Genomic DNA, 25,629 nt, shown 5'->3' with positions numbered 1-25,629 from the left:
CTTAGAATAAAAACATGTGACCTGATTTTCAGTGTTCAGTAGGAACTATAAATTCTCAATGCCTTTGCAAGTGAGACCACCCAGGCAGAAATTACTGTACCTAATACAGGAATATTAAATAGCTTGATGTTCAAATATTACATTTAAATCTTTGCTTCTTTGTTTTTAAAAAGTACAAACTGAGAATACAGGCATCTTGACAGCAAGCTAATTGTTTAGCATTTCTGAAATCATTGTGTGATTGTCTGTTGTTTATCTTTTGTAGCCCGGACCAATGTAGGGATTCTATTACCTCATATCTGAAAGGAGAAACTGGGAAAGTTGAAGCCAATGGAAGCCGCACAGAAACTACAACAGAAGTAAAGACTAAATCTTATGTTCAAGAGTCCGTAAACAAAGCGGGAAAACAGAGTGACAAGGAAACTCTGAAACCAAAAACACGAAGTTCTGTCCATACTGAAGAGCAAACATTATTAACATCATATCAGAAATCTTTAGAAGAGACCAGCAAGCCAACAGTAGAAGAGCCTAAAACCTCTGTGCCTGTCAGCATGAAGAAGATGAGCTGGAAAACTCCTGAAGATAGCAAGCCAAGAGCAAACATCCAGGAAGAGGCGGGAGCAGCAACGTCTGAACAAAAGGTACGGTCCTGCAATTATTAATCTTCTAGTTGAATACGTATTAATCGACAAAGTTTTGTAAACTTACAGTGACATTTATTTTGTTAACTCATTTTTCTCCCTTTTAACACCAATTTCGTATGATTAATTTAATAAATTACAATAATGGAAATTATTGGTTCAACCACCGAGTTTTGACATATAAGTGGCAAGGGTGAAATAGTGTTGAGGGGCATCAAGGAAACAATTCTCCGTAATTCTCTGTATGGTACCCAGCCTTGCCTTCTTGGCTGCTCTGAGCTGTATCAGCTAGCAACAGTCACCATGGAGCATGTCTCCTTCCCATCCCTGACATGCCTGCTATGCTGGTAGCTGTGTCAAGGGTGGTGCCAGGAACTAGCTTCGTGGTTTTATTCCTACAGGAGAGATGCAGATGGTTTCCGTTCTTTGTGCCATCAAAACAAGCAGAGCGGGGCAGAGAATCTTCCCCGCCTGTTTTGTTTTTTCACTACATTCATTTTCATGAAAATACCTTATCTAGCTGGTGAAATTTAACCTAATATTTGTGCTTTGTTCCCCTGACACACTCATCCACACTGAAAATGCACAAGGCCAAGCTGTGTGGTCTTTCACAGGTCTACAGAGAATTACCAGTGTACAAAGCACTTCTCTAGCAGAGGACATGCTCTTCCATCTAGTGATCGGTGTGGTCTACTGCCTCCCCTTCAGTTTACATTGCCTACTTTGCATGTCCCTAAATACTTACTGGGCATGTGTGTGTTCCACCCACAGCATCCTTCCAGCCAGTTGTCTGCTCAAGATGGAATTTTAGTGCAACTCTCAACAGCTGATTTCCTTCCTGCAGCCTAATTAAGTTTGTTCAAATAATTGTTTACAGCACGACAATTCTGTTTTATGAAGCCCGACAGCTGGAAGGTTACCATTGGATAAACAATAAGGCCACCAGGGAGCTAATGATCTATAAAATAGCTAAGAAAAATCTCAGGGCAGATGGGTTGGAGTTCCTTCCATCTCCCTTTGTCCTCTATACAGGGACTCTATTTTACTGAGGGCAATAAATTAAGGAATTATAAATATTAAGTGATCCATGTAAATATATCTTGGAATTTGTTTGCAATGTAACTTTTTCATTTGTAGTATGTACTAAATTTTTTCATAACATGATACAGTAAATTAGTTTAAATTTAAGTTCATTTTAAAGTGCTCCCTAATTGTTTCACCCCGCGTCCCTTTATACCCGGTAACATAATCATTCTTAGCAATTATGTACTGTACTATTGTATTTCATTCTTATTTATTAGTTTGTGACACATCTAAGCTGTAAAGTTCTTTACAGGTATTAACTAATTAATTCTCTCAACACCCCTGTAAAGTAAAGACCTGATCCAAAGCTAGTTGAATCAATGCGTTGATTCCTACTTACTTCAATGGACTTCACATCAGAACTTATGAATGTATTGTTGTCCTCATTTTTAAAAATGGGAATACTGAGGCAGGCAGCATAAGTGACTTAACCAAGGCCACAAATTGAATCAGTTGCATTACAGGCACCAGAATTCAGGAGTCTTGACTCCCAGATTCATGCTTAGTGCACTAGACCCAAATGATTCTCCTTACTTTTAAAATTTTTTAAACAAAAATATTGTAAAAGCCCTTCATTCTACTTGTGTTTCCACCAGGTAGTTACCCAAGTGTCAGAAAACAGGCAGTTGGCCACTTTTTATTCTCTGGCTCTTTTCACTTTTGAAGATTCTATGCTGGAATGTGGAAAATAAATGTGTGCATAGTTTCAAGACTGCTTTCAGCACTTCTCTTGTAGCATCCAGGAGAGGGTGATAGTTCGTTCTCTCTCTCTCTCTCCCCCCCTCTTCCCCCAAATAACAAGTAAGTCACCTTAATGACACAACCTTTGAATAAGCTGGATACTGCAGAGCTATATGATTTCTGAGTCTCTCTCAAACCTTGTAAGACTACCAGACAGTTTGCTAGAATTGACTAGTGACTCTACTGTTATGGTACATCAGTGAAGACATGGGTTCTTTTGGTTTTTCTAATCTCTTTGATCTGAATGATTTGTAATCAGTAGTTAAATGAGCTATCACATATACTCACTTGAAAAGACAAGGAGAATTTCCACTATAATATATCTGTGAGGTATTCTTCAGAAGTGATCTATAAAGAAAAAAAGAAATCATAGTCTGAGTGGGAAAATAGATGGACTTCAGGAAAAAATTACTGCACAATTTCAATTACTGCACAAAACAAGTCATTTGGCATTGAGGATGGAAAGGGACATTAAGAAGGAGCTCGGGAGTTGGCAATGGGATATGGGCTTTCATCATTAGGCCACCGTTTCAAATTTTGGCCCAGAGTATTATGGATGTAAATCAAACCATTACTGTTGGGTAGCTGTTTGCTTGCTTGTGTGAAATGAGTTGGTGGCCTAGTTCCTAATGAACAGGTTCCACATTATAGACACCATCACTACCGTTTCATTAACTGTCACCTTTATAGCTGGCAAAGATTCTTCAGAGAACCTACTAAAAAATGGTTTTGAGACATACTGGCATGGTTAGGGAATCTCTTCTGCCACTGCCCCAGCTGTACTATGTTCAAAGAATAGATGCTCTGGCTGCACCTTTCACAAGCATCAGGTTCACATGAATTTTATCTTAAATAAAAGGCGCAGAACTATTAAACATTATTCCTGTTGGAGTGCTGTAATAGTGTCATGGCCGCTACAAATGCAATGGTGGCAAAATTCCATCGTAACTAAAAGAAGATACTTTAACCCCTTAATTAATGGCACTCTTTCTCCAACATCTTTGTGATTATTGGGAATCCATTTTTGTTTCCTATCACTTTTTATTATCCTAATTATATTAAACTAATTTGATTTATTAATTTGGATAGCAGAAGTAGTGTGGTTAGCACATTACAGATAGGTTTGTATTGTCTTGAGATGTTTACCTATCTGCATTCCTTTCCTCTGAATATTCCTTTTCTGTTCCCCCCTCCCCCCTCTCTCTCTCTCATGCTTGCTTTCTTTGCTTTATAGATCATTTCTGAGAAATACTCTTTAGTTTTACATGCTGGGCTGGATAGACAAAAAGGAAGAGGTTTAATATATTTAGTTAGCAGAATTTTAATAGGTAATGTTGTTCCTTTTCTCTCTCAACTTTAGAGTCATAGTGAATAATTGTAGAGATAATTACCATATTTCTAGATTCATAAAAAATGTGGCTGATACCTGGCCAAGTTTTCAGACTGGTCTCTACCACTGCATTGTGCCTGTAGCATGTGCACTCATTTTACTGCCACAGCCACCTGTATGCACACTAAAAAATTGGTCATGGTTTGTGGAAGTGCACACTTTAGTGTATGCAGAGAACAGGCAGTGTATGCATCCCAGTGTATGCAAAGAACAGACACATGCACATGCTCAGATTTTGTGATCACAAGTGGGCATTGGGGTCTGAATACTCATCTTACTGTACCAAGACAATGTCACAATTTAATCTTTCTAAATTACTTTATTAGTTTTTTAAAATAAATACAGACTGTAATTAGCCCTGGAATTATTTGATACAATTTGAAATCAGATAAATTTTGAGTGGGAAAGCCATTTACTCAATAAAATTCTACAAATGAAAAATACCTATTTATTATCTCCCTGGATCTTGACTGGTGTTTACTGTTTAATCATTCAGGAGGTAACTGACTTGTTACACTCATGGATCCAGTACAGTTTCATCCCTTTCTCCTCACCCGCTCCCATTTCTAAGATTCCATTTCCTATTTAGGGTCTTACCCAGTGCTCATGGAAGTCAATGGAAAGATACCAGTGGGCATTGGTCATGCTCATAGTTCAGAAACCATGAACTGCTTTTTTTCCTCGGGCAGGAAATGGAACAATCTCTAACAGAATATTACGGGCCAAGATTTCTAGCATTGGTTTTGTTCAAACTGCTAATTCTTGAGCATAATTTTGCAAAAAGTTGTAACTTGTGGCTTGTTTGTTTTTTCTCACATCTATATTTTGTAAAAGTAAGATACTTGAGATTCATTTGTTCAAATGCATTTTGGGATTTCATTATTTGCCCCGTATTTAAAAAAAAAAGCTTTAAAAGCATTTAAGATACTTCATAAATGGAATATTTATCAAACTACAGCACAGCAAAGAGCAAAAAAGACCCCACAATAAACTAATGGGCAAGATTACAGACACCGCATAGATGGTAGATACAGGATGAATTAACATCTATGATAACCTTTTCTTTCTCCTGGGTGTTCCCGCTCAGAATGTTTTGTCTTTTAAATGTGCTGTTAAAATATACTAAAACTGCCTTTATCAGGAATTTAGTGACAGTGACATTGAGATTCAGAGTGAGTCGAGCTCAGATGAGGAACAGAGAATCACTACAAGAGTTTATCGCCGGCGTGTGATTCTGAAGGTATTCTGTGATTTTAGTTCTAGAGGTACCACTGGCATGGATTTGGTCTTGACTGCTGTGCTAATGTTCAGTGTTGGTCATATCAGATTCCCTCTTGTAATGTGCTTTCCATTTCTGGTATGTATTTACAACTAAAATATTAGATAGTCTTTCTTTGCCTAATCTCTAGCCTTATGGTTGTCTTCTGGTGGAAAACAACCACACAGCATTGCATTTTTGTCTCTCATACTGCCATTGTGTTCTGCATGGCATCGTTAACACAGTCACTATATATAGTGAGATATAATGGTATATGGACATAGGTTGATATAATGAAACTCTACAGGGTTGATAACCACTTTCCGAGCATGTCTGGTAAGGAACAGAATGTATGTACACAAGGCATGTGTGATATAAAATATTTTGGTTTATCTTTCTTTCAATTGCCTAAATCACAAGTAAAACACATTCCGTAATTCCTAAGGGTAGGATTTAGAAACATAAGACATATTGATGTTCCATGGGACTTGTGTTCTTAAATTCCTTAGGTGCTTTAGAATATCTTTCCCATAATGATATTTGGGCCTGATCCAAAACATATTGAAGTCAGTGAGAGTCTTGAGTGGGTTTTGGATTAATCCTTGTTTGATGTTTTTTACAATAACATGTTGATGGAATGTATTCTCAGATATAATAATAATTAATAATGTGGTGTCATGTAAATAAATACATTTGTTGTGTATATTTTCTTATACACTCAAATAGTTTGCTCTTACTTGCCCTAGAATAGTGGTGTTCAAACTGTGGTCCATGGACTACTGGGTGTCCGTAGACTGTGTAAGGGGTCCGCAAAAGGTTATCGTTACTATAGAACAGTGGTTTTCAACCTATAGTCCGCGGACCCCTGGAGGTCTGCAAACTATGTCTAAGATTTCAAATGGGGTTGTGTACCTCCATTTCAAATTCTGTAGGGGTCTGCAAATGAAAAAAGGTTGAAAACCACTGCCCTAGAACATTTACATAGTCAAAGGTTATGTCAACACTATCAACTGGGGCTGTGATTCCCATGCTGGCATACAAATACAGATATGTATTCGGCACGGCTAAGCCATGCTTCCGCTGCTGCTACCCGTGTTACCACGACTACACTGCTATTTATACTTGTGCTAGCTTGATGAGAGCTAGCACCCGTATTTGTATGCGAGTAGGGGAATCACACCCCTAGCTTGTAATGTAGACATAGCCAAAAAATTCTGTATCTAAAACATGAATTTTAATACTCATTTATAGGATTTTCTTATAAGTTTTTATTGAAAAACAGTGATGAGGCCAGAAAGACAGAGCTGCTGTCATGCTTATATAGCACTTATGCTATAGTGATGGAATTTACCTGAGATATAATAGTTCATAGAATCATAGAATATCAGGGTTGAAAGGGACCTCAGGAGGTCATCTAGTCCAACCCCCTGTTCAAAGCAGGATCAATCCCCAACTAAATCATCTCAGCCAGGGCTTTGTCAAGCCTGACCTTAAAAACCTCTAAGGAAGGAGATTCCACCACCTCCCTAGGTAACCCATTCCAGTGCTTCACCACCCTCCTAGTGAAAAAGTTTTTCCTAATATCCAACCTAAACCTCCCTCACTGCAACTTGAGACCATTTCTCCTTGTTCTGTCATCTGGTACCACTGAGAACAGTCTAGATCCATCCTCTATGAAACCCCCTTTCAGGTAGTCGAAAGCAGCTATCAAATCCCCCCTCATTCTTCTCTTCTGCAGACTAAATAATCCCAGTTCCCTCAGCCTCTCCTCATAAATCATGTGCTCCTAGGGTGACCAGATGACAGAAGTGAAAAATCGGGACGGGGGGGCAAAAAAAACAACAAGCCCCTCCCCCCCGCGCCAGAGGGTGCGCTCAGGCCACGTCCCCCAGCCCCCTCCCTCAGCCCGCTCTCGGTCAACTGCCACTCGTCCCCTCCCGCTCCGCTCGGAACGTACCAACGCTGCAGGTGGGGCTGGGGAGCCGATGGCCAAACACACGCCTCCCCTCACGCCCCGCACTGGGGCTGGACCGGCACGTGTGGGAGAACCCGCCCGACGGGACGCTGGGCTACTGGCCCTTTAAAGGGATGGAGAAGCGTCTGGTTCACGGCCGGATCGCGATTCCCACAAGTGCGGCCCCATGGCCCTGCCCGAGGGCCGGCCTGAGAGCACTGCCTCCACCCCGGCCTTCCCATGGGTCTCCCGTCCCTGCAGCATCATCACCCCATCCCGCACGGGCTACCCAGAGCGGCATCGGACCCCCCCCCATCCTCCCTCCCAGAGCCTGCCTGGCACAGTCCTCCCCCCCCGCCCCGCAGTGCTAGCCTCAGGATCCAGCAGGCAGGTCCCGTCCGGGGACCCCAATACCTCGCACCCACTTACTGCTGCACTCTGGGTCGGTGCAGCGCTTGCACTCGGCGAAGCACCGGTCCAGGTGCTTGGCGGCCAAGCAGAGAGGCCACTGTGCGGGCAGGAGCAGGGCAACTAGGGCGAGGAGCAGGAGGGAGAAGCGCGGCCGTGCTGCAGCCATGTTCGCAGGGCTGGCAGCGGGGGGAGGAGGGAGCATCCCTCTGGCTCCTGTCCGCGTAGCTCGCGCATGGGTCAGGTTGAAGGGGGCAGGGGCGGGGGGGGGCTCACTGCTGGTGCCTACAAGCCCCGCCCCTGCCTCTGTGCGTGCCTAGGGAGTGGGGCTGCAGCACTCTGCAGGCGCCTGCCGGCTGGCAGGAACTCAGCTGCACTGCCCAAGGCCCGGAAGAAGAATTGAGCAGTGCCGGCTTGCCGCGGTCCCCCCCAATATCGGGACAAAGTGCGTCCCGACCAATGTAAGGTCGGGACGCGGGACTGTCCCGATAAAATCGGGACGTCTGGTCACCCTATGTGCTCCAGCCCCCTAATCATTTTTGTTGCCCTCCGCTGGACTCTTTCCAATTTTTCCAGGTCCTTCTTGTAGTGTGGGGCCCAAAACTTGACACAGTACTCCAGTTGCAGCCTCACCTTTAGTAGCATAAATTCCAGCTATTCATGGCACTTCAAATCTGCCTTTTTAGATTAATATTTGTACGTTTATGGAAAAGGGGAATCATGCTTCCTTCTTTAAAATCCAATGGAGGCTTGCAGGGGGGGTGGCTGGATATAGCCCAATGGGAGTAAAATCTTTCTGTCATCTTTATGGGAGAAGCCTGTTGCCATCTTTCAAAATCTCTAAACTGTTTAGTACCTCTCTACAATACAGCAGTAATTGTAATCTGAAGTATTCGATGCAGCCAGAGATGAATAAGAATGTTGTTTCTGTTTTCACACTGGTCTGTTGTTGTGAGGGCATCATAGGTCAGTGTAAGCTGCATTGCACAAAGATTCTCCCCTGGCAAGATTCTGAGCTCTTAACGGCTCTTTTACACTGCTGCAGTAGCTTGAAAGGCTATAGTACAGGAAAGAATTCCTCCCTCCCTCCCTCCTTCCTTTCCTTTGTGTTCTGGTCAATACTTCTCACTGGTTAGTTGTTTTAGAGGCCATAGGTAGAAATAGGAGACTGGGGCAATATTTTTTTTTAAGTACCAAAAATTCAAGCTCTAGAATTGAACTGCCCCAGAGAGGCCAATGTTCTCTTTTCCAATTAAATCATGCTGCCTCAGACTACTTGCCTGGCCCATTGTACTGCTGATCCTATATATTATGGTTTGGAGCAAGCAGTGCATTATTTTCAAATAGGGACACCCTTGACATGCTTGTTCACTTTTCACTCCATTGAAGTCATTAGGCGTTTTTCCTGAGTCAGAGCTGGGTAAGGATTTCAGGATTTGGCTCTTAGTGTTGGGTCCATATCTTGATTCAGTCCTATTTATCCATATCAATAATAGTAAATGAAAGCAGGTGATTACAGGCTTGGCTGCTCCACGACGGAATAGCTGCTGTGCAGAGGGTTGCACATGTGACATTTTTTTATTGTAGTTTATATTGATTACTGTCTCATTGCTACATAAAAAGCAATAGAGGTTCCTATGTGTCCCATGGGGTGAAATTTGATCACCTCTGGACTAAGGATAAATTCAGTCTTGTGGAAAAAGAATTCACTGGATGATTCCACAGGTAATGTTAGGACTAAATTACTTTATTGACTTTCTCATTTCTTTATTTCTGTTTTGTTCCTTTATATGTTGTTGTTATTGCTATGATTTATTATTTGCTATGTACAGTTATTGTGCTGTGCTGTGTTCAAAACATGGAGAAAGTCATTTCCCTATCCCAAGGATAGTACGATTGAAGGGCACAATCTCGTGAAGTGCTGAGTATTCTCAAACTCAACTCCCATTGGTATGTAGTACTTTACAGGATTGGACCATACATTTAGACAAAATATGTAAGACACATCTCCCCATATTACCAGATCATGAGCTAATCTCAAAATGGTAGAGAATTTTTTTCCTCTCCCTTTCCCTTTCCCTGTTTATCATTTGGTGACTAGGACTCACAAAAGAGGTGCAGGAGTACGGGCAATTAACACACAAGAAGAAAATAGGAGCTTTGGCCGTAAAATATACAAATATATAACATTTATAATATAATATAATGTAATGTATAAAATTTAAAGGCAGATCCAAACTCCAATGAATTCAATAATTACAATAATTGGTGACTCATTTTTATGCTTTTTAACAATTCTAAAGAAACAAAATTATTGAATTAGTTTCTTGCAGAAAGTCGTGTGAAAGATTTGCCTTTCACTTCACAACCATTTTGTAATGAAAAAAATCCTAATTTCTGTACAAGATATTCAAATTTCACATCATTTTGCAAGTTTTATTCCCTTTACTTCTTGACACTGTTGTGGATGTTCTATGTTTTCTTCCAAAAATATTCAGAAACCAGGGCTCTTTTCCTTCCATTCTTTTTGATAGTGAAGTGAGAAAACAGGTAGTTGGTTCTAAGGGGTGTTTGTCTTTGTCTTCAATAATGCAGCAGGGCAGAAGGATCTGAGCAGCGGTTTATTACAAACCAGCAACTCTTGTAATCTTATTACTCAAGGGAGACTTATTTATGGAAAGTGAAAATAAAACCAAACTAAAGGTGGCAAGATTTACGGGTGAATTTCACCCAGTGCACATGGCCCTGTGCTCCACATCAACCCGTGCATCAAGGGCTTACATTGTGCATTCAGCCATGAGAGGGCCCTCTCTACTGGGGTGACTTTCACCCAATATGAATAAGACAGTAACTGTGTGCTCTAAATTTCCCCCACCACAACCTCATCCATGATGTGACAGTGTCAGTGTTTTGGAAACTATTGAAGTTACTGGTTTATTTTAACAAGTCAGAACAGAAAAGTAAAATCATAACCCTTAGGACAAACTGCTTATTATCATTATAATCACATTGTATGTAGATAGAGCTTTTTCTGCATCACCAAGTTCTCAATCTCAAACCACTTTCTGCTGCCCCAACAGAGGCATTTCTTCTTTTTAGCTCTGCACTTAAGTTTACTAGGTCGCTTTCCTATAGCTTTAGCAGTACATCTGTGAGCCGTTGTAAGAGTCAGCATAGCTGACAGACTTGCAGAATCTGATTAAAGAAGCCTTCCCAAGTAGGCAGAACCCACCAATGAAAATGACCTTAATGAGGTATTTGTTTCTTGCGATACAGCCACATAAACTTGAGACCACAAGATACAGTTGCTGCTTAAGAACTGCAAGAATGTGAATCTTCAAAAAAGAACTAGATATGTTCATAGAGGACAGGTCCATCAATGGCTATTAGCCAGGATGGACAGGGATGGTGTCCCTAGCCTCTGTTTGCCAGAAGCTGGGAATGGGCAACGGGATGGATCACTTGATGATTACCTGTTCTGTACATTCCCTCTGGGGCACCTGGCATTGGCCATTGTCGGTAGACAGGATACTGGGCTAGATGGACCTTTGGTCTGACCCAGTATGGCTGTTCTTATGTTCTTAATCTTGAGACTGGTCGGATTAGGTGTTGATGATGGGTTTGGTTAGTGGGAGAAAAGGACTCAGGGCATCTTAGAGCTGCTGCTGCTGCTGCTATGCAGTCATCTGCCCCAGCCTTTTGCAAAAATTTAATATGTGAAGGATCTTTTTACTTCATCTATTTCCTTCTGCTTTTAAAAGCAAACATAAAAGAAAATCAGAGCTCTCCAGAACCAAGTGTAACCTTAGGCACATTACTGCAGCATTGACTGTATAACCCCGTTTAGTTGGAGATCCCTGAGAACACACACAATCTGTAAATAAAAGTTCAGAAAATCAGTAGGGCTGTTGGAAGATTTAAAAAGAAAGCAAAATGCTGCTCCCTGGAGCTCCTATGGCTGGCTGGCTTTGCAACCAGATCTTTGTTACCATACTAGCTGGAGTGCAGTTGCCAACTGCACTCCAGCTAGTATGGTAACAAAGATCTGGTTGCAAAGCCAGCCAGCCATAGGCATGTGCAGCACATTTCATTAGCGTGTGCACCCAGGGAGCCCCGCCCCCACCCTGCCCCTATCCAATCCCCCCTACTTCCCACCCTCTGACTGCCCCCCCTCAGAACTCCCAACCCCCCCTGCTCCTTGTCCCCTGACTACCCCCCTCCTGGGACCCCTGCCCCTAACTGACCCCCAGGATCCCACCCCCTATCTAAGCCTCCCTGCTCCTTGTCCCCGGACTGCCCCCTAGGACCCTACCCCCTACCTGTCCCCTGACTGCCCCGACCCTTATCCACACCCCCGCCCCCAGACAGACCCCCGGGACTCCCACGCCTATCCAACCGCTCCCTGCCCCCTGACAGGACCCCCAGAACTCCTGACCCATACAACCCCCCCTGCTCCCTGCCTGCCCCAACCCCTCTCCATACCCCTGCCTCCTGATAGGCCCCCCCCAGAACTCCCGACTCATCCAATCTCCCCACAGCTCCTTGTCCCCTGACCACCCCCTCTGGAGTTGGGGCACGTGAATCATAGCTTTGTTCACTACAATCCCCGGGATATAACTGAGCTTCCATTAATCATGAATGTACTATATGAAGTTTTTCTTCCTGCTTTTCTAAAGCTCTCCATGTTGTGACAGTGATTTAAAATGGTCATGGGTAAAATAAAGCTTTATACAAACATGTTGCAGCAGGAAGAATCTACTCTTCACTTCTGCTGTGGATGCACCGGTTCTGTATTTTCAAGGCAAAAAGCAGCAATTGTGGTGGGATTATCTAATGTGCTTTTCTAACCCAACACCGCTTTATGTTCATGACAAAAGCAAGTAAAACCGCCAGTGGGCAAGTTTTTCTAGTAAATGTCCTTCTTAATAACTACATCGGGTTAGAAAATACAGTGCAATCCGATCTATCTCCCTATCTACTGTGAACCCTACTGTAATTTATTTTAACTACCCACAAACAAGAAAAATCTTCCAATTTACTGATATGTTGTGTTTCAAAGTTGATCACAGTAGGTGTCACTCATTTATGTAAAAATATCTAAACATACAGACAAAATTGCCACCTGTTTATGCAGTAAGAAAGGAAACAAGTATAAAAGCAAACTGAGAGCAGCTGGGCATGAGCATGGCATCGTGTGTTGGTTACCTTTCCTATGAGCCATACATTTTATGATGGCGGTTATGGTGATGTTATTATTCATTATTTATATTACAGTACTGCCTACAGGCCCTAGTTGAGATCAGGACCCCATTGTACCCACTGTACACACACACAGCCCCCAGCAGCAAAATGCTTACAGTCTAACTAGAGAGACACGGTGGGTAAGGTAATATCTTTTATTGGACCAAGTACGGTTGATGAGAGAGACCAGCTTTCTTCTTCAGATGAGAGCTGTGTAAGCTCGTCTCTCTCACCAATGGTCCAATAAAAGATATTACCTCACTCCCTTTGTGTCGCTAGTATCCTGGGACCGACACAGCTACATTAACACTGCATACAGTCTAAATAGAGCAGACAAAGGATGGGGGAAGGGGAGGAAACAGAGGGTCAGAAAAATGAAGTGACTTGCCCAAGATCATATAGCAAGTGACCAGGAGCGCCATTTCAGATTTTGGTGTGTGTGTGGGGCAACTTTAACCGTTATTCCTGGGGCTACTTAGGAGCCCTGTATCTAATTCCTTTATAAAAGCAAGAAAATTAAATAAATATTAGACCCACTCAGCTCTAATAACAACATGTTGTGACATCTCATGGCAAGTCACTTAAGGGATACTGATTAGGTTTAAAATGTTAATGTATATTCTTACTTTATTACTAACTCCATGGAGAGAAAGACCCTGTCAGGACTCCTGGGTTCTATCCTAGCTCTGGGAGGAGAGCGGGGTCTAGTGGGTTATAGTGGGGAGCAGATACATCTGGGTTCTATATAAGAACATCAGAATGGCCCCCAATGGTCCATCTAGGCCAGTATCCTGTCTTTCAACAGTGGCCAATGCCAGGTGCTTCAGAGGGAATGAACAGAACAGGCAATCATCAAGTTGCCCTATTGCCCACTCCCAGCTTCTGGCAAACAGAGGCAACGGACAGGCAGAACATGGTGTTGGATCCCTGCCCACCCTGGCTAATAGCCATTGCTGGACCTATCCTCCATGAGCTTATCTAATTCTTATTGGAACCCTGTAATAGTTTTGGTCTTCACAACATCCCCTGGCAAAGAGTTCTACATGTTGACTGTGAAGAAATACTTTTTTTGTTTTGTTTTAAATCTGCTGCCTATTAATTTCATTTGGTGACCCCTAGTTCTTGTAAATAACAATTCCTGATTCAATTTTCCCACACCAGTCATGATTTTATAGACCTCTGTCATATACTCGCTTAGTCATCTCTTTTCCAAGCTAAAAAGTCCCAGTCTTTTTAATACCTCCTCATACAGAAGGTGCTGTATATCCCTAATCATTTCTGTTGCCCTTCTCTGTACCTTTTTCAAATCCAATATATCTTTTTTGAGATGGGGTGACTGAATCTGCAAGCACTATTCAATATGTTGGCATACCGTGGATTTATATAGAGGCAATATGATATTTTTCTCTTATTATCTATTCCTTTCCTAATGAGTCCCAATTTTCTGTTAGCTTTTTAAATTGCCACTGCACATTGAGCAGATGTTTTCAGAGAACTATCCAAAATGACTCCAAGCTCTCTTTATTGACAGGTTCTGCTAATTTAGTATGTATAGTTGGGATTATATTTTGTATGTATAGTTGGGATTATATTTTGCCAAGTGCATTACTTTGGATTTATCAACACTGAGTTTCTTCTGCTATTGTGATGCCCAGTCACCCAGTTTTGTGAGATCCCTTCTTAACTATTCGCATTCTGCTTTGGATTTAACTATCTTGAGTAATTTTGTATCATCTGCAAATTTTATCACCTCACTGTGTACCCCTTTTTCCAGATCATTTATGAATATGTTGAATAGGACTGGTCCCAGTACAGACCCCTGAGGGACACCACTATTTACCTCTCTCCATTCTCACCTTTTATTCCTACCCTTTGTTTCCATGTCTAATATCCTTAATTTACTTTAATAAGCCTTTTGTTATCTTAATCACCCTGCCTCTGTTTATAAACAAACTCCGTGCCCCAAAGGTTGTGCTGCTCCCAGCTTTAGTACTCATCACTTATCATACTCAAGATGTTGCACTTAAGAGCTCTGTCTCGGGCTAGGGTGAGTAGACCTCCCCTAGGAAACTCGGGCAGGGGAAGGGGGCTAGAGCCCTTCCCTGTCCCCCCCCAAATGGCACCCCTGCAAGTGACCACTAGAGCTGAAAGGACAGGAGTACTTGTGGCACCTTAGAGACTAACAAATTTATTAGAGCATAAGCTTTCATGGGCTACTGCCCACTTCTGTACTCCTGGTTTTTTTGCGGATACAGACTAACATGGCTGCTACTCTGAAACCTGTCACTAGAGCTGAGAATACATCTTAGGTCTCCTAAGTCTCTACTTCCCTGTCACTGGGCCACATTGTTGTTGTTATGGATTTTAATTACATTACATTGGAACGGATGGCACGGTTTTAAAAAATAAAATGTATTGGTCTAAATGACAGTTGCAAAAGTGCCCAGCATAATAGATCCTACCATCAGTTCCCAGCCAGCTTCATCTCTGAAACTTAAGGGTATTGTTGTCCCTGTATTTCACCCAACGGCTGGAAAACACACCACAAATTTCAGTTCATAAAGTATTTGTCAAACCATTTGCCACCTCCCAGCCCCATGGCCACCAACACAGCAGGCAACAGTTCCTTGCTATGGGCATATCCTGCTTAAAAAGTCATCTTGCCTTTGAGAAGGGCAGGGGAAGAAAGATAACCAAAGCAAATGAAAGACCCATCAAGGTGGGTACTTGCCTTCTTGAGAGTGCCACAGGGGCCCATTTTGTCATTCCTCACTTCAATGTGCAGTTTGTAATCAATGCCTAAGCCAGTTTTTTGATTTCTTCTTTCTCATTAGAGCTTCACCACAGTCACATTGAGACTGGATTACTGTAGTGCACTCTGCATGGAGCTCCACCAGCAGCCCATCTGAGAATTTCCGCCAGTGCAGAAAATGACTGTTTAGTTATTTAGCCAAGCTATGTGTAGGGAATATATTATATTAGGTTCCGACACCTGCACTAGCTTCTAGTTCATGTCCACATGCAATTCAAGATGTTGGTTTGGCCCTATAAATCCCTAAATGGGTTGTGTCCTGCACACCTTAGAGATGGCCCTTCTCTTTATGTGAAGATACTGTAGCAGTTGAGATCAGCTGAGGTGCTAGAATTAACAGCTCATCAGTTTTAATCAGTGAGAAAGGGCTAGTGTGACAGGGTGAGTAGCCTTTGCTTTGGAACACAGGTGTGCCCCTTGGGCTGGCAGAGTCCAAGTTTGCTGACCTTCAGAGCATCACTCAAGGTTTATGATTTTCCCCTAGCCTTCTGAGGAGTATGTGTGAGAGGAAGGAAAAAGTTCTTGGTCCCATGGGGCTGGCTTGTGGGACAATGTTGGTACTAATTTTAGTGCAGTCTGTATTTTCAGGCAGAGTTTGTTTGTTTTTAGTCATTGTTCATATTGGACCAGGAGTTAGGAGTTGCTGCATGTTAGAAATGTAAATTGTATAGATAAACTGTGCACATGAGTACCATTTTTTATGCTCACTTACCCATTTTGCACAAGTAAAATGTGTATTTATTTATTTCAGGAACTCAAGTGTGGGTACTTAGGCACTTTTGAAAATGTAATCCTGAAAGGCCAAGTTTTCTAATGTGGATGCCTAAGTCCCATTAAAAGTCAGAGACTTAGACTGCTGAGTCACTTAGGTGATACTGAAAATTTACCCATAATCATTGCAGTGATGTTAAGCTAGTATTAAAACAGGACCGAAAACTGTTTTTAACAGTCACTTACATTGGTCTTCTATATTGCTGGTTTCACAGGCAATGTGCTTGATCAAAAGTCCAATAAAGTCAATGGAAGGAGTTCCATTGACTTCAGAGAGCTATGAACCAGGTCTATGTCATTTGTCAACAAGCTGGCAGATGCTTCCATTTCAACAAGATTTCTTTTCAAATACTTCTATACGTTCTATAAATAGAGAGAAATGTTTCTTCTCATGTGAACTTTTAGGCTGTTTGATTGGGTGAGCTGGGTGCATTTTTCTTTTAAAATCCAAATTTTACCCTCTGTACTTGGATTTTAGAATTCCTGTACATAAATGGTTGCCATTTATAGCTTAATGGGTGTCTGTTTAGAGACTACACCATTGTGAACTGCTGCTTCCATTGAACTATGAATTAGACAACAGCGCTCTAACATTACAGAAAAAGTACTTGTTGCTCAAGGAGTTTGATTCATGATTTAGTGCTTAAAAGAAACAAGTTAGAAACTCAGTAAATGCTTTAAGGACACCTTTCATGGACTAAAATACAGCTATTAGCACGTTTATAAGAAAGCTTTTCACCTTATCCATGTGAGATAAACCCATTTGAACATATTTTGTTACTTAAAATCCAACCTAGCATGTGTTTGTTGCTTGGAGTGGTGTGAAAACAAATGTGTGGGCATTGCAAATATATAGGTTCTATTGCTAATCATATAACACATTCTTTAGGGTGAGGAAGCAAAAAACATTCCTGGCGAATCAGTAACAGAAGAACAGTTTACCGATGAAGAAGGCAACATCATCACAAGAAAAGTAATCATGAATTGCAGTTTCACTGTTCTGAGTCTTTGTATTCAATTAACTACTCTTACCATGCTTTCTCCTTTTAGAATCAGGAAAGAAAATCGATACTTTTCATGTGTTGCTTCCTACAGGTCACCCGGAAAGTAATAAGACGTGTTGTTATCCCACATGAGAGAAAAGTTGGTGAAATGGTAATGGAGGGGGGCTACAAAGAAATAACAGTTGAGGAGGGTTGTGCTGACTATCTATAAAGTGCTACTAAAGGGCTGGAGGTTTGCAATTTAACATCAAGTCTTGGCAAAGAGAAGTGCTTGCATTGTTGACAAGCTGTGCATCTGGATGAAGGGCAAGGTTTTACAATTGTAATGTTTACTGTTAGGGTTCACTTTCAGAAAGATATATTTGCATTGTGCTAGCAGCAAAAATCTTTTTCACACTAAGATATGGGGGTTTGTTTGTATAAAACAGTCAGTGGTTTTGGTTTTAAATTTAGGACTGTGTCTGAATTCTCATCTTTGACCCCCCTCTCCCTCCCCAAAAATAAGTAGTTTCATATGTTTATTTTGGTTGTCTTTTAGCATTTTTAACCTGGACCTGATATGTGTTTTGTATCATTCCTTCACAAACAGAAAAAAGATTTACCTGTAGTGAAGAGGGGACCTGATCCTGCAACCCCTTACTAACCTGAGTAATCCTTCAGTGGCACAGCTCATGTGATTAAGTGGTTTCAGAATTCAGCCTGCCATGAACATGTTTGGATTTTGGCAGTGTGGAGAAGAGAACATCAGGCCAAATCCCGAAATCCTTACTCAGCGCCAGCCTCTCTGGAGAATAGAAGGAAAATAGGGGTGCAAGTAGCTTCTGTCTTCCCATACAACCCCATGCAGGAGCCAGTTCCAACTTCACTTCTTGTATGCCCTGAAGCATAAGAACTGCTCTTTCTGTGTGACCTGTAGGGTGCAAGTCATCCCAAAGTGGCTAGGGTATTTATTTTTAGATAAATATTGGGTTATTTTTAATTAATGTAGAATAGCTTCAGTTCTAGGTCTTGTTAGGGCTGTGATTTGATTATCAGTTGACAAGACCTCAGAAAACTTGGCTCAATCAGTTTATTAAACATAGATAAATCAACCCAAACAGAGAGGATACCAACTCTGGGGAACAGGCTTGCAATAACCGCAGCTTCAATTTTTCATCTGTGTTTATCCTAAAGTAAGAACTTAATTTGACTTAATATAGTCTCCTTGTTTACAGCAAGTAGAAGATTCACACCTTAACTCCCCTTTTCTTATCTAACTTCATACCTGTTTTTCAGGATACAAAGACATCAGTCCAAATCCTTCCTAACATATTGTATCCAGCACACAATAACATTCTGAATGTCAATATTCTGGATAGACCATAGAGCCATGAACTGTTTTCTACTAATGGCACCCAACACAGAATCCATATATAACATTCCTTAACAGAACATACATCTGACAGATTCTGCACATACAAAGAACAAAGGCTGGAACAGTGTAACTATTAGTAGATTTCCACAAAAAGGTTAGCATAGGTACAAAGAATTCTGCTCATGGTTCTACAACTTAACCTAAACACAATGCATTTTGGAAATATATGTGACATTGGCTAGTAGTCTGCTGCATTAAAAGGCAAGAATCTGTGACTAACGCTACAGCTCTGTCATGGAAGTCACAGATTCCGTGATTTCAAGAGATGTCTGTGAGTTCTTTGGCTTATTCTTCAGTCCCTCTCGGGCTTGGGCTTCAGCCCTGGGCAGTGGGCTCAGGCTTGGGCTTCAGGCCCAGGTGGCAGGGCTAGGGTGACCAGATAGCAAGTGTGAAAAATCGGGACACCTTTTTTTCCCCACAGGGTGGGAGAAGTATAGTTGCATATATAAGACAAAGCCCCTAATATCGGGATGTCTGATCACCCTAAGTGGGGCTCCGGCTTTGGCTTCGGCTTCAGCCCTGTGCGGTGGGGGTCTGGCTTCAGTCCAAGTTTACTAGGCAATTTAAAATCTTCTCTACCGATGCAGTGAAAACTGCATTACTGTGTGTATATTTCTGTGATTAAATTGTCTATTGCCCATGTCCTGTCCGTGACTTTTAATAAAAATACCCTTGACAAAATCGTAGCCTTATTTATGACACATGCACTGCTTGTCAGTTTCCTTGGCTGTATTTCTGCTGCTCTGCTTTGGTGAATTTTTTTGTTTGGCTATTTTTCTTCCTTTACTAACCTATTCACTTTAAAGCACAGTTGTTATGAGACATCATAATAACTATGGTTTAAATTTTCAAAAGTGGCCACTAATTTTGAGTGCCCAACTAGGATGCCTATGGGTTTGATTTTTCCAGAAACGCTGAGCACCCACAAATCTAACGAAAGTCAATGGGAAGCTCAACCCTAGGTATTTCAAGTTTGGTACCAACAACGGAGGCATCCAAAATTAGTGTCTATTTTTGAAAATTTAAACCTGTGATTTCTACTTTTAGATGATATTTCCAGCCTGTTTTTGCAACTCAGCAGAGTGGTTAACTCTGAATTGTGTGTAACTTTGAAATGAAGTGTTGATGTGATTTAACTGCTTTTTACTTATCCTATTATAGCTACATGGGACCTGTTTGGAAAAGTTTTATAATTCCAAATGCTTTCTGCATATGTGTTAATGTGTGTACCTTTTCTTTAAAGCAGGGAGAAGGTTATAAGGTTAAGACAAAGAGAGAAGTCAGACATGTGGAGAAGAAGAGTTATTCATAACAGCAGAACACTGAACGGTCAGTTTGATAAATATTATTCCATTGTTTAGGCCTAGAGCAAATACAGTACTAGTGCACCAATTAGCACATTGTATAAACAAAGAACTCTCTTCTACCGCTGCATCTGTTTTAAACTGGGAAGTCCAATATCAGGCCTGCATGCTGCAAATATGAACAAAATATGTGTATGTTATTTTTAAAAACTATTTGTAGGAGTAGAGTTCTAGGGCACATACAGTTCACAATTAACAAAATTTCTGTTAATAAAATCAGACTTGAATGTGAGAAGTAACTGACTTGCATACAGTGTATGTATACACTTGTAATGTAAACAGTATATCTTGAGTGAAGCACTTCTTTCAGTCAGACACATGATCTGAGTGTTATGAAAGCCAATGTCCTTGTAAAATTCAGTAAAAAGTCTAAATATACATCAACAAATAATCATTACTAAATGTTTCCTATGAATTTTATGGATCCGCCCTTTACAATTATAACAAAACAGCTGATGATTTGTAGATGCTGCTGAAATAAAACCTATGCCAAATTTAAATGGTCATTATTGCAATTCCTCTGTATTACTTTGCTAATTATGAAACCGGCAGGATTATTTTGTCTAGAAATGTAGCAAACTTGATTATAAATGAAGAAAAGGACATTCTGTATGGTGCTTTGTTTTGCATCAAATGGATGATGGTAGTCACAGCTTAATTCAATCAGGCCTTCCATTTTATGCATATACAGTACTAGGGTATTTTTATCCCTGAATTTTCCTTAGCTTTGTTTTTAATCCTTAAACCTACATCCCACAAGCAGTCTCTTTCCGTACACAGCCTGATACAGGATTGACTGTAGGGATACAGAATAGAATAAATAGCATCCATAAAACTAATCCCAATGTCATTCTGAAGATACGTTAGAGGAAGAATGAAGTCATCTCCAGATGGCCAGTGGTTCTCTGCAATGATTATAATGTACCCAACCTGAGGTTCACTAGCTCTGGGGCTTGTTCCTGTGAGGTCCTGGACAATCTGGCTTCAGTTCAGAGAGGCATGTGCTGAATTTTTAAGAATGTGAATAGTTTCATTGATTTCAACAGGACTATACACATACTTAAAGTTCATCATGTACTTAAGTGCTGGATCAGGGCCAGAGCACTCAGGACTTCACAGGATCCAGCCTCTGAAGAGCAAGCATCTCAAACCTGACTACAGTAGAACCTCAGAGTTATGAACACCTCGGGAGTGGAAGTTGTTCGTAACGCTGAACAGAACGTTATGGTTGTTCTTTCAAAAGTTTACAACTGAACATTGACTTAATACATCTTTGAAACTTTACTATGAAGAAGAAAGATGCAGCTTTCCCTTTATTTTTGATGTTGTTTATGTTTAACACAGTGCTGTACTATATTTGCTTTGGGGGGGGTGGAGGCGGAGGTTCTCTGCTGCTGTCTAATTGTGTACTTCCAGGTCCAAACGAGGTGTGTAGTTGACTGGCCAGTTCATAATGCTGAGGTTCTACTGTACTCACTTTCTCTTGGCAGCCTAATAACCTGCTGCCAGCCTCCCAGGTCAGCCTAACACCATTTCTGAATTGAGGTGTTTATTTTGAAACATCCAAAGTATGGTAACAGAACTAATACCACTTCACAGTGTGTCTGCAGAATGTATTCATACAATATTTAGGTACAAAGAAAATGAATGTTCTTAATGAAACCCTTTCTCACTTGTGGAGTTTTGGCTAACTTACCACTCTGTAGAAAGCAAGCCAAAGAGGAGGACTTGATTGTAGGAAAATGTGCCCCAGCTAAAAGGTCTGCTCCTATATACCTATCTAGGATCTAGGATTTTCCTGTATCTGTCATCCCTATCAACAGGCAGATTAGATCTGCATGACAGTTGTCCTTATACACCTAAAAAACCATGCCCTTGCCCCTGTTGAAACCAGTGGGAATATCAGGTTTAGAAGGAATGCAGGATCAAGCCCAATATTTCTTAAGCGGTATGGGATGGAGCAAGAACCCTTTAGTGTGTAAGTGTGATGCAATGCCATTGCCATAGGATGAATACATAGCATGGTGGGGGTATTCAATTTTAAATAAAATATTACCCTATAAAGCAACTCTTGCCTAATCCATCCTGACCTTCTTAGTGAGCTCTTCAGAAAACAAATCCACTCACATTTCCTGTGAACTGTTATAGCTTTCCCACATGATTTCCAGTATGTAGTTGTTCCTAGCTAGAACCTGGCCACAAATTCAGAAAAAAATGAAAATGGCTCTCTACACAGAGGTTAATTATGGATGTGATCTGTACCCTGTGTTGATGTTCCATAATTAAAAGCTTGCAACTAGATTAAGCAAAATAAAATGTTAAGATTGAAAATTCAAACATTTAAATATTTTATTCTGAACTCAAACTAGGTTCATTTTCACAGATGGTACGTTACCAGGGAATTTGGATCTGTCTTTGAGCAAAAACAAATGAAGAAAGGGACTGGTTTTGAGCAAAGATGGCTTTCACATCGAAAATATGCAAAAATATATATTGTTTGCAAGTTTTTGAGGCAAAATGGCTTTTTCAACATTGAAAATAAAGCAAAATTTGAATTATGCATAGACATTAAATGCTGAAAATTTTCATGTGAAATTCTGTGAAATTAAATTTGTGACTTTCACTGAGATCTGCTTGTACCAGCAAGACTTAGACCCTGGGCTTTCAGAGCAAGGGGTAGATTTATGTAGGCAACATACATGAGTAAGGACACATTGTTTTACCATAAAAGGACAAAGAGAGTGCTCTCCTTTGGAATGTGCATGGACCTGTGACCTGATTTAATAAACAGGCATGTACATGCTAGTCTCTGAATCCCACAGTCAGTGTTTAAACAGAGCTTAGAAAGACAAACAAGCTTTTCTACATTAAGTTGCTAGGAAGAATGGTTGGCTTCTTTCAGTTCATGATGTGTTAGCATGTTTTTATTGCATTTTTATCTGTCATTAATATGGGATTACAGCACTGTCATCAACTGTGATGCACTTCCATTGCTCTTGTATGACAGATTTAACAAACTTCTTAGGTAGATGATAGTTACTATCACTATATGCAGAACTTTATGACCATTTTCAAATAGGCAAGAGAACATGAATTGCATTTCTTTCATATCCATACTATTCTTATCCACCAAATTAAGCCACATGGTGATATGTCCATTTAATTCCTAGTCTAATCACACTTCCATTGCATGTAGCCTCATAAAGTCTGATTCTACGTGCCTTTTTCTCCTAGTCAGTGGGAGTTCTGAATGTGCAATGAGTGCGGGATCTGGGCCATAATGTGGATGATTGCCACACACAGAAAAGTGATGATATTGGAGTTGTACTGTCATTCTGGAAATGTCGCTATCTCTGCTAGCATATATTACTCAGACATTTTTGAAAAGCTGTTAACTTCTTCATTGTAATTAAATGTAATGTGTTCCAAACATTTTGTAACCCACTTCATCAGGAGCATACCATATGTTGACAGACTTATACCTTCATACTGGAAATTCAACTAACTTCATTAAAAACTGCCTTATTTAACTTTTTTTTACAGCATACCATAAGATTCATTAGACTTTTTTTGTATTGCAAAAATGTATGAAAATGATTCTGAAGAGATATTCTGAAACCATTTTGTGCTGTCTTTTTTTCACAGGATTGTGTGCTTTTACTGCCAGTATTCTAGACAGACACTATGGAAGAAAAATCAACAGGAATTAAACATTCACTGATACAAGTGTGCGTGTGTTTGCTGCTTCCACACATTAACCGCATGGTTTTTATGCAAAAAAAAAACAATAAAAATTTAATTTAGCATGAGCCAATTTACAGAGCATGGAAAGTCACTTTCATTCACAGGATTGGAGAGTGTGCAATTAACAATGCAGTGTATATACAAGATTGCCATGCTGTTAACAGCTTTATTTCAAGCAATTTGATGTCATCATAAAAGAAATAAATTCCTGTGGTCAGAGGGACATAAGAAGATGAAATGGTTAAAACCTGGAAAGACACTAAAATTACTAAATCCACAACAGCTCGCCTTATTTTTCTTGGACCCAAACTGTCAGGGTATAAAACACTATTTGTTTCTTTTTTAAACATCAATAGTTTTGCTGTAAATAAATAACACTGTATAAATTCTAACAGAAAATAGAATAAATGTTGATAAGGCACTGCCTCTTAGATCACAAACAGAATATTGCAAATGAATCAAACAGAATAGGTGTCTCAAATGGCTACACCTACAAGGATATTCTGGGTGTATCTTCACAGATTCTTGTATATTAGCAATTATAATGTTTGTATATGCAAAAATGCTAGCTTGATTTTAAAAAAATCTTTAAAATCTGCTGCAAATTTAAATGATTCCCAAAATGAGGAATTCTGTAGTTCTGTGAAAACTTTTCTTCAGAGTACTAATATTTTGATGCATGTGTTTCACCTTATTTTGATTAAATCTTTTCCAGTTTTGCAAACACTATACTGCAACATGATAAATAGGATTTTATCTGTAAACACAAAGCCCTTCATCTAATATTTGTTGCTGTTGCCAATTTTTCAATGAAATGACCTAACAACATACCATATACAGTAGTTGCATTATGGGGAGGGGGGTGCTATCTGTTCTCGCTTTATAATGGGGGTAATGCTTGCAGCTTTAGAACTGGGTTGGTGCTCTTATAAAGCACAAGTTTGGGATATTTTAAAATGAACCGAAGAGAAATTATTAGCTAATAGACTGGCAGCACGCTGTAAAATTATTACTGTATTGTGTACTGGCTATAAGATGTAGAATCTTTCAGTAAGCCAATCATCTGTAATCATTCTAGCAGTGTAATATTAGGTTGTTAAGGCTGCTGTGTTTTAAAGGGCATTTTTATTTGGGTTTTGGTGAAATACTTTAATTTGTTGATTATATTCATATGAAAACAACATTCATTGATAATAGCTCTAATTACGTATGTATGAAAACAACATACACTGGATGATCTAGCTGATTATTTAAGCATAAAATAAATTGTGTTAAAACTCTTCAATAATGTGTATTTTGCAGTATTATTATACCTTTTAAAATCATGTCTTCAGAATACCAACCATTAATTATCCCAGCCCTTTTCACTTCTGTCCCACTCAGTTTGCTTTGTATGACAGCAGTGAGCCCGGCCATCACTTGGCATGCTTTGCCCAAGTGGGCCACAGAGGGGCAATGTATCATGCATCACATCCTCAACTAAATTAGGCAAAGCCCTGCTACCCACACCTGTTGGATTATTCCATTTATAAAACACAAATAGCACTAGGGAAAGGACTGTGTTAAAACAGGTGTTACTTGACCAATGTCACAAATTAAAGACAGTCTCCTCTCAAACATAACTCTGGTACTCTCTTTTACTCTATTTCACATAATCAAGACCCAATAAAAATACTACTAACAAACCAGTTTCATTCCCAACACATCCATAATCACACTGATCCCCTGTAGATCATACACACACCTCCTGTACATTCTATATCATGGATCACCATAATAGTGCCAGCATGATGGCATAAACCAC

At 40.4% G+C, this 25,629-nt stretch overlaps 1 protein-coding gene across 35 annotated transcripts in view; it reads left to right on the top strand.

The window, feature by feature from the left end:
• Positions 1–25,110, top strand: part of ANK3 (ankyrin 3) — a 548,316-nt gene extending 523,206 nt beyond the window's left edge. For 27 of the 35 annotated variants that reach the window (XM_065553406.1, XM_065553396.1, XM_065553399.1 and 24 more), the window contains 3 exons: positions 266–641; positions 19,961–20,046; positions 23,727–25,110. In XM_065553406.1, the coding sequence (XP_065409478.1) occupies positions 266–641; positions 19,961–20,029 (445 nt within the window). In that variant the 3' untranslated portion in view covers positions 20,030–20,046; positions 23,727–25,110. Of the gene's footprint in view, positions 1–265; positions 642–4,996; positions 5,096–17,188; positions 17,273–17,394; positions 17,455–19,960; positions 20,047–23,726 lie in introns of all 35 variants that reach the window. The other 8 variants (XM_024101177.3, XM_024101176.3, XM_065553413.1 and 5 more) reach the window with 4 other exon arrangements.
• The last annotated feature ends 519 nt before the right edge of the window (positions 25,111–25,629 follow it).

The sequence above is a fragment of the Chrysemys picta genome, chromosome 7 (genome assembly GCF_011386835.1).
Source record: "Chrysemys picta bellii isolate R12L10 chromosome 7, ASM1138683v2, whole genome shotgun sequence".
NCBI classification, from domain to species: domain Eukaryota; kingdom Metazoa; phylum Chordata; order Testudines; family Emydidae; genus Chrysemys; species Chrysemys picta.
The sequence above is the reverse complement of the archived record's forward strand: the minus strand, read 5'-3'. Positions and strand labels throughout refer to the sequence as shown.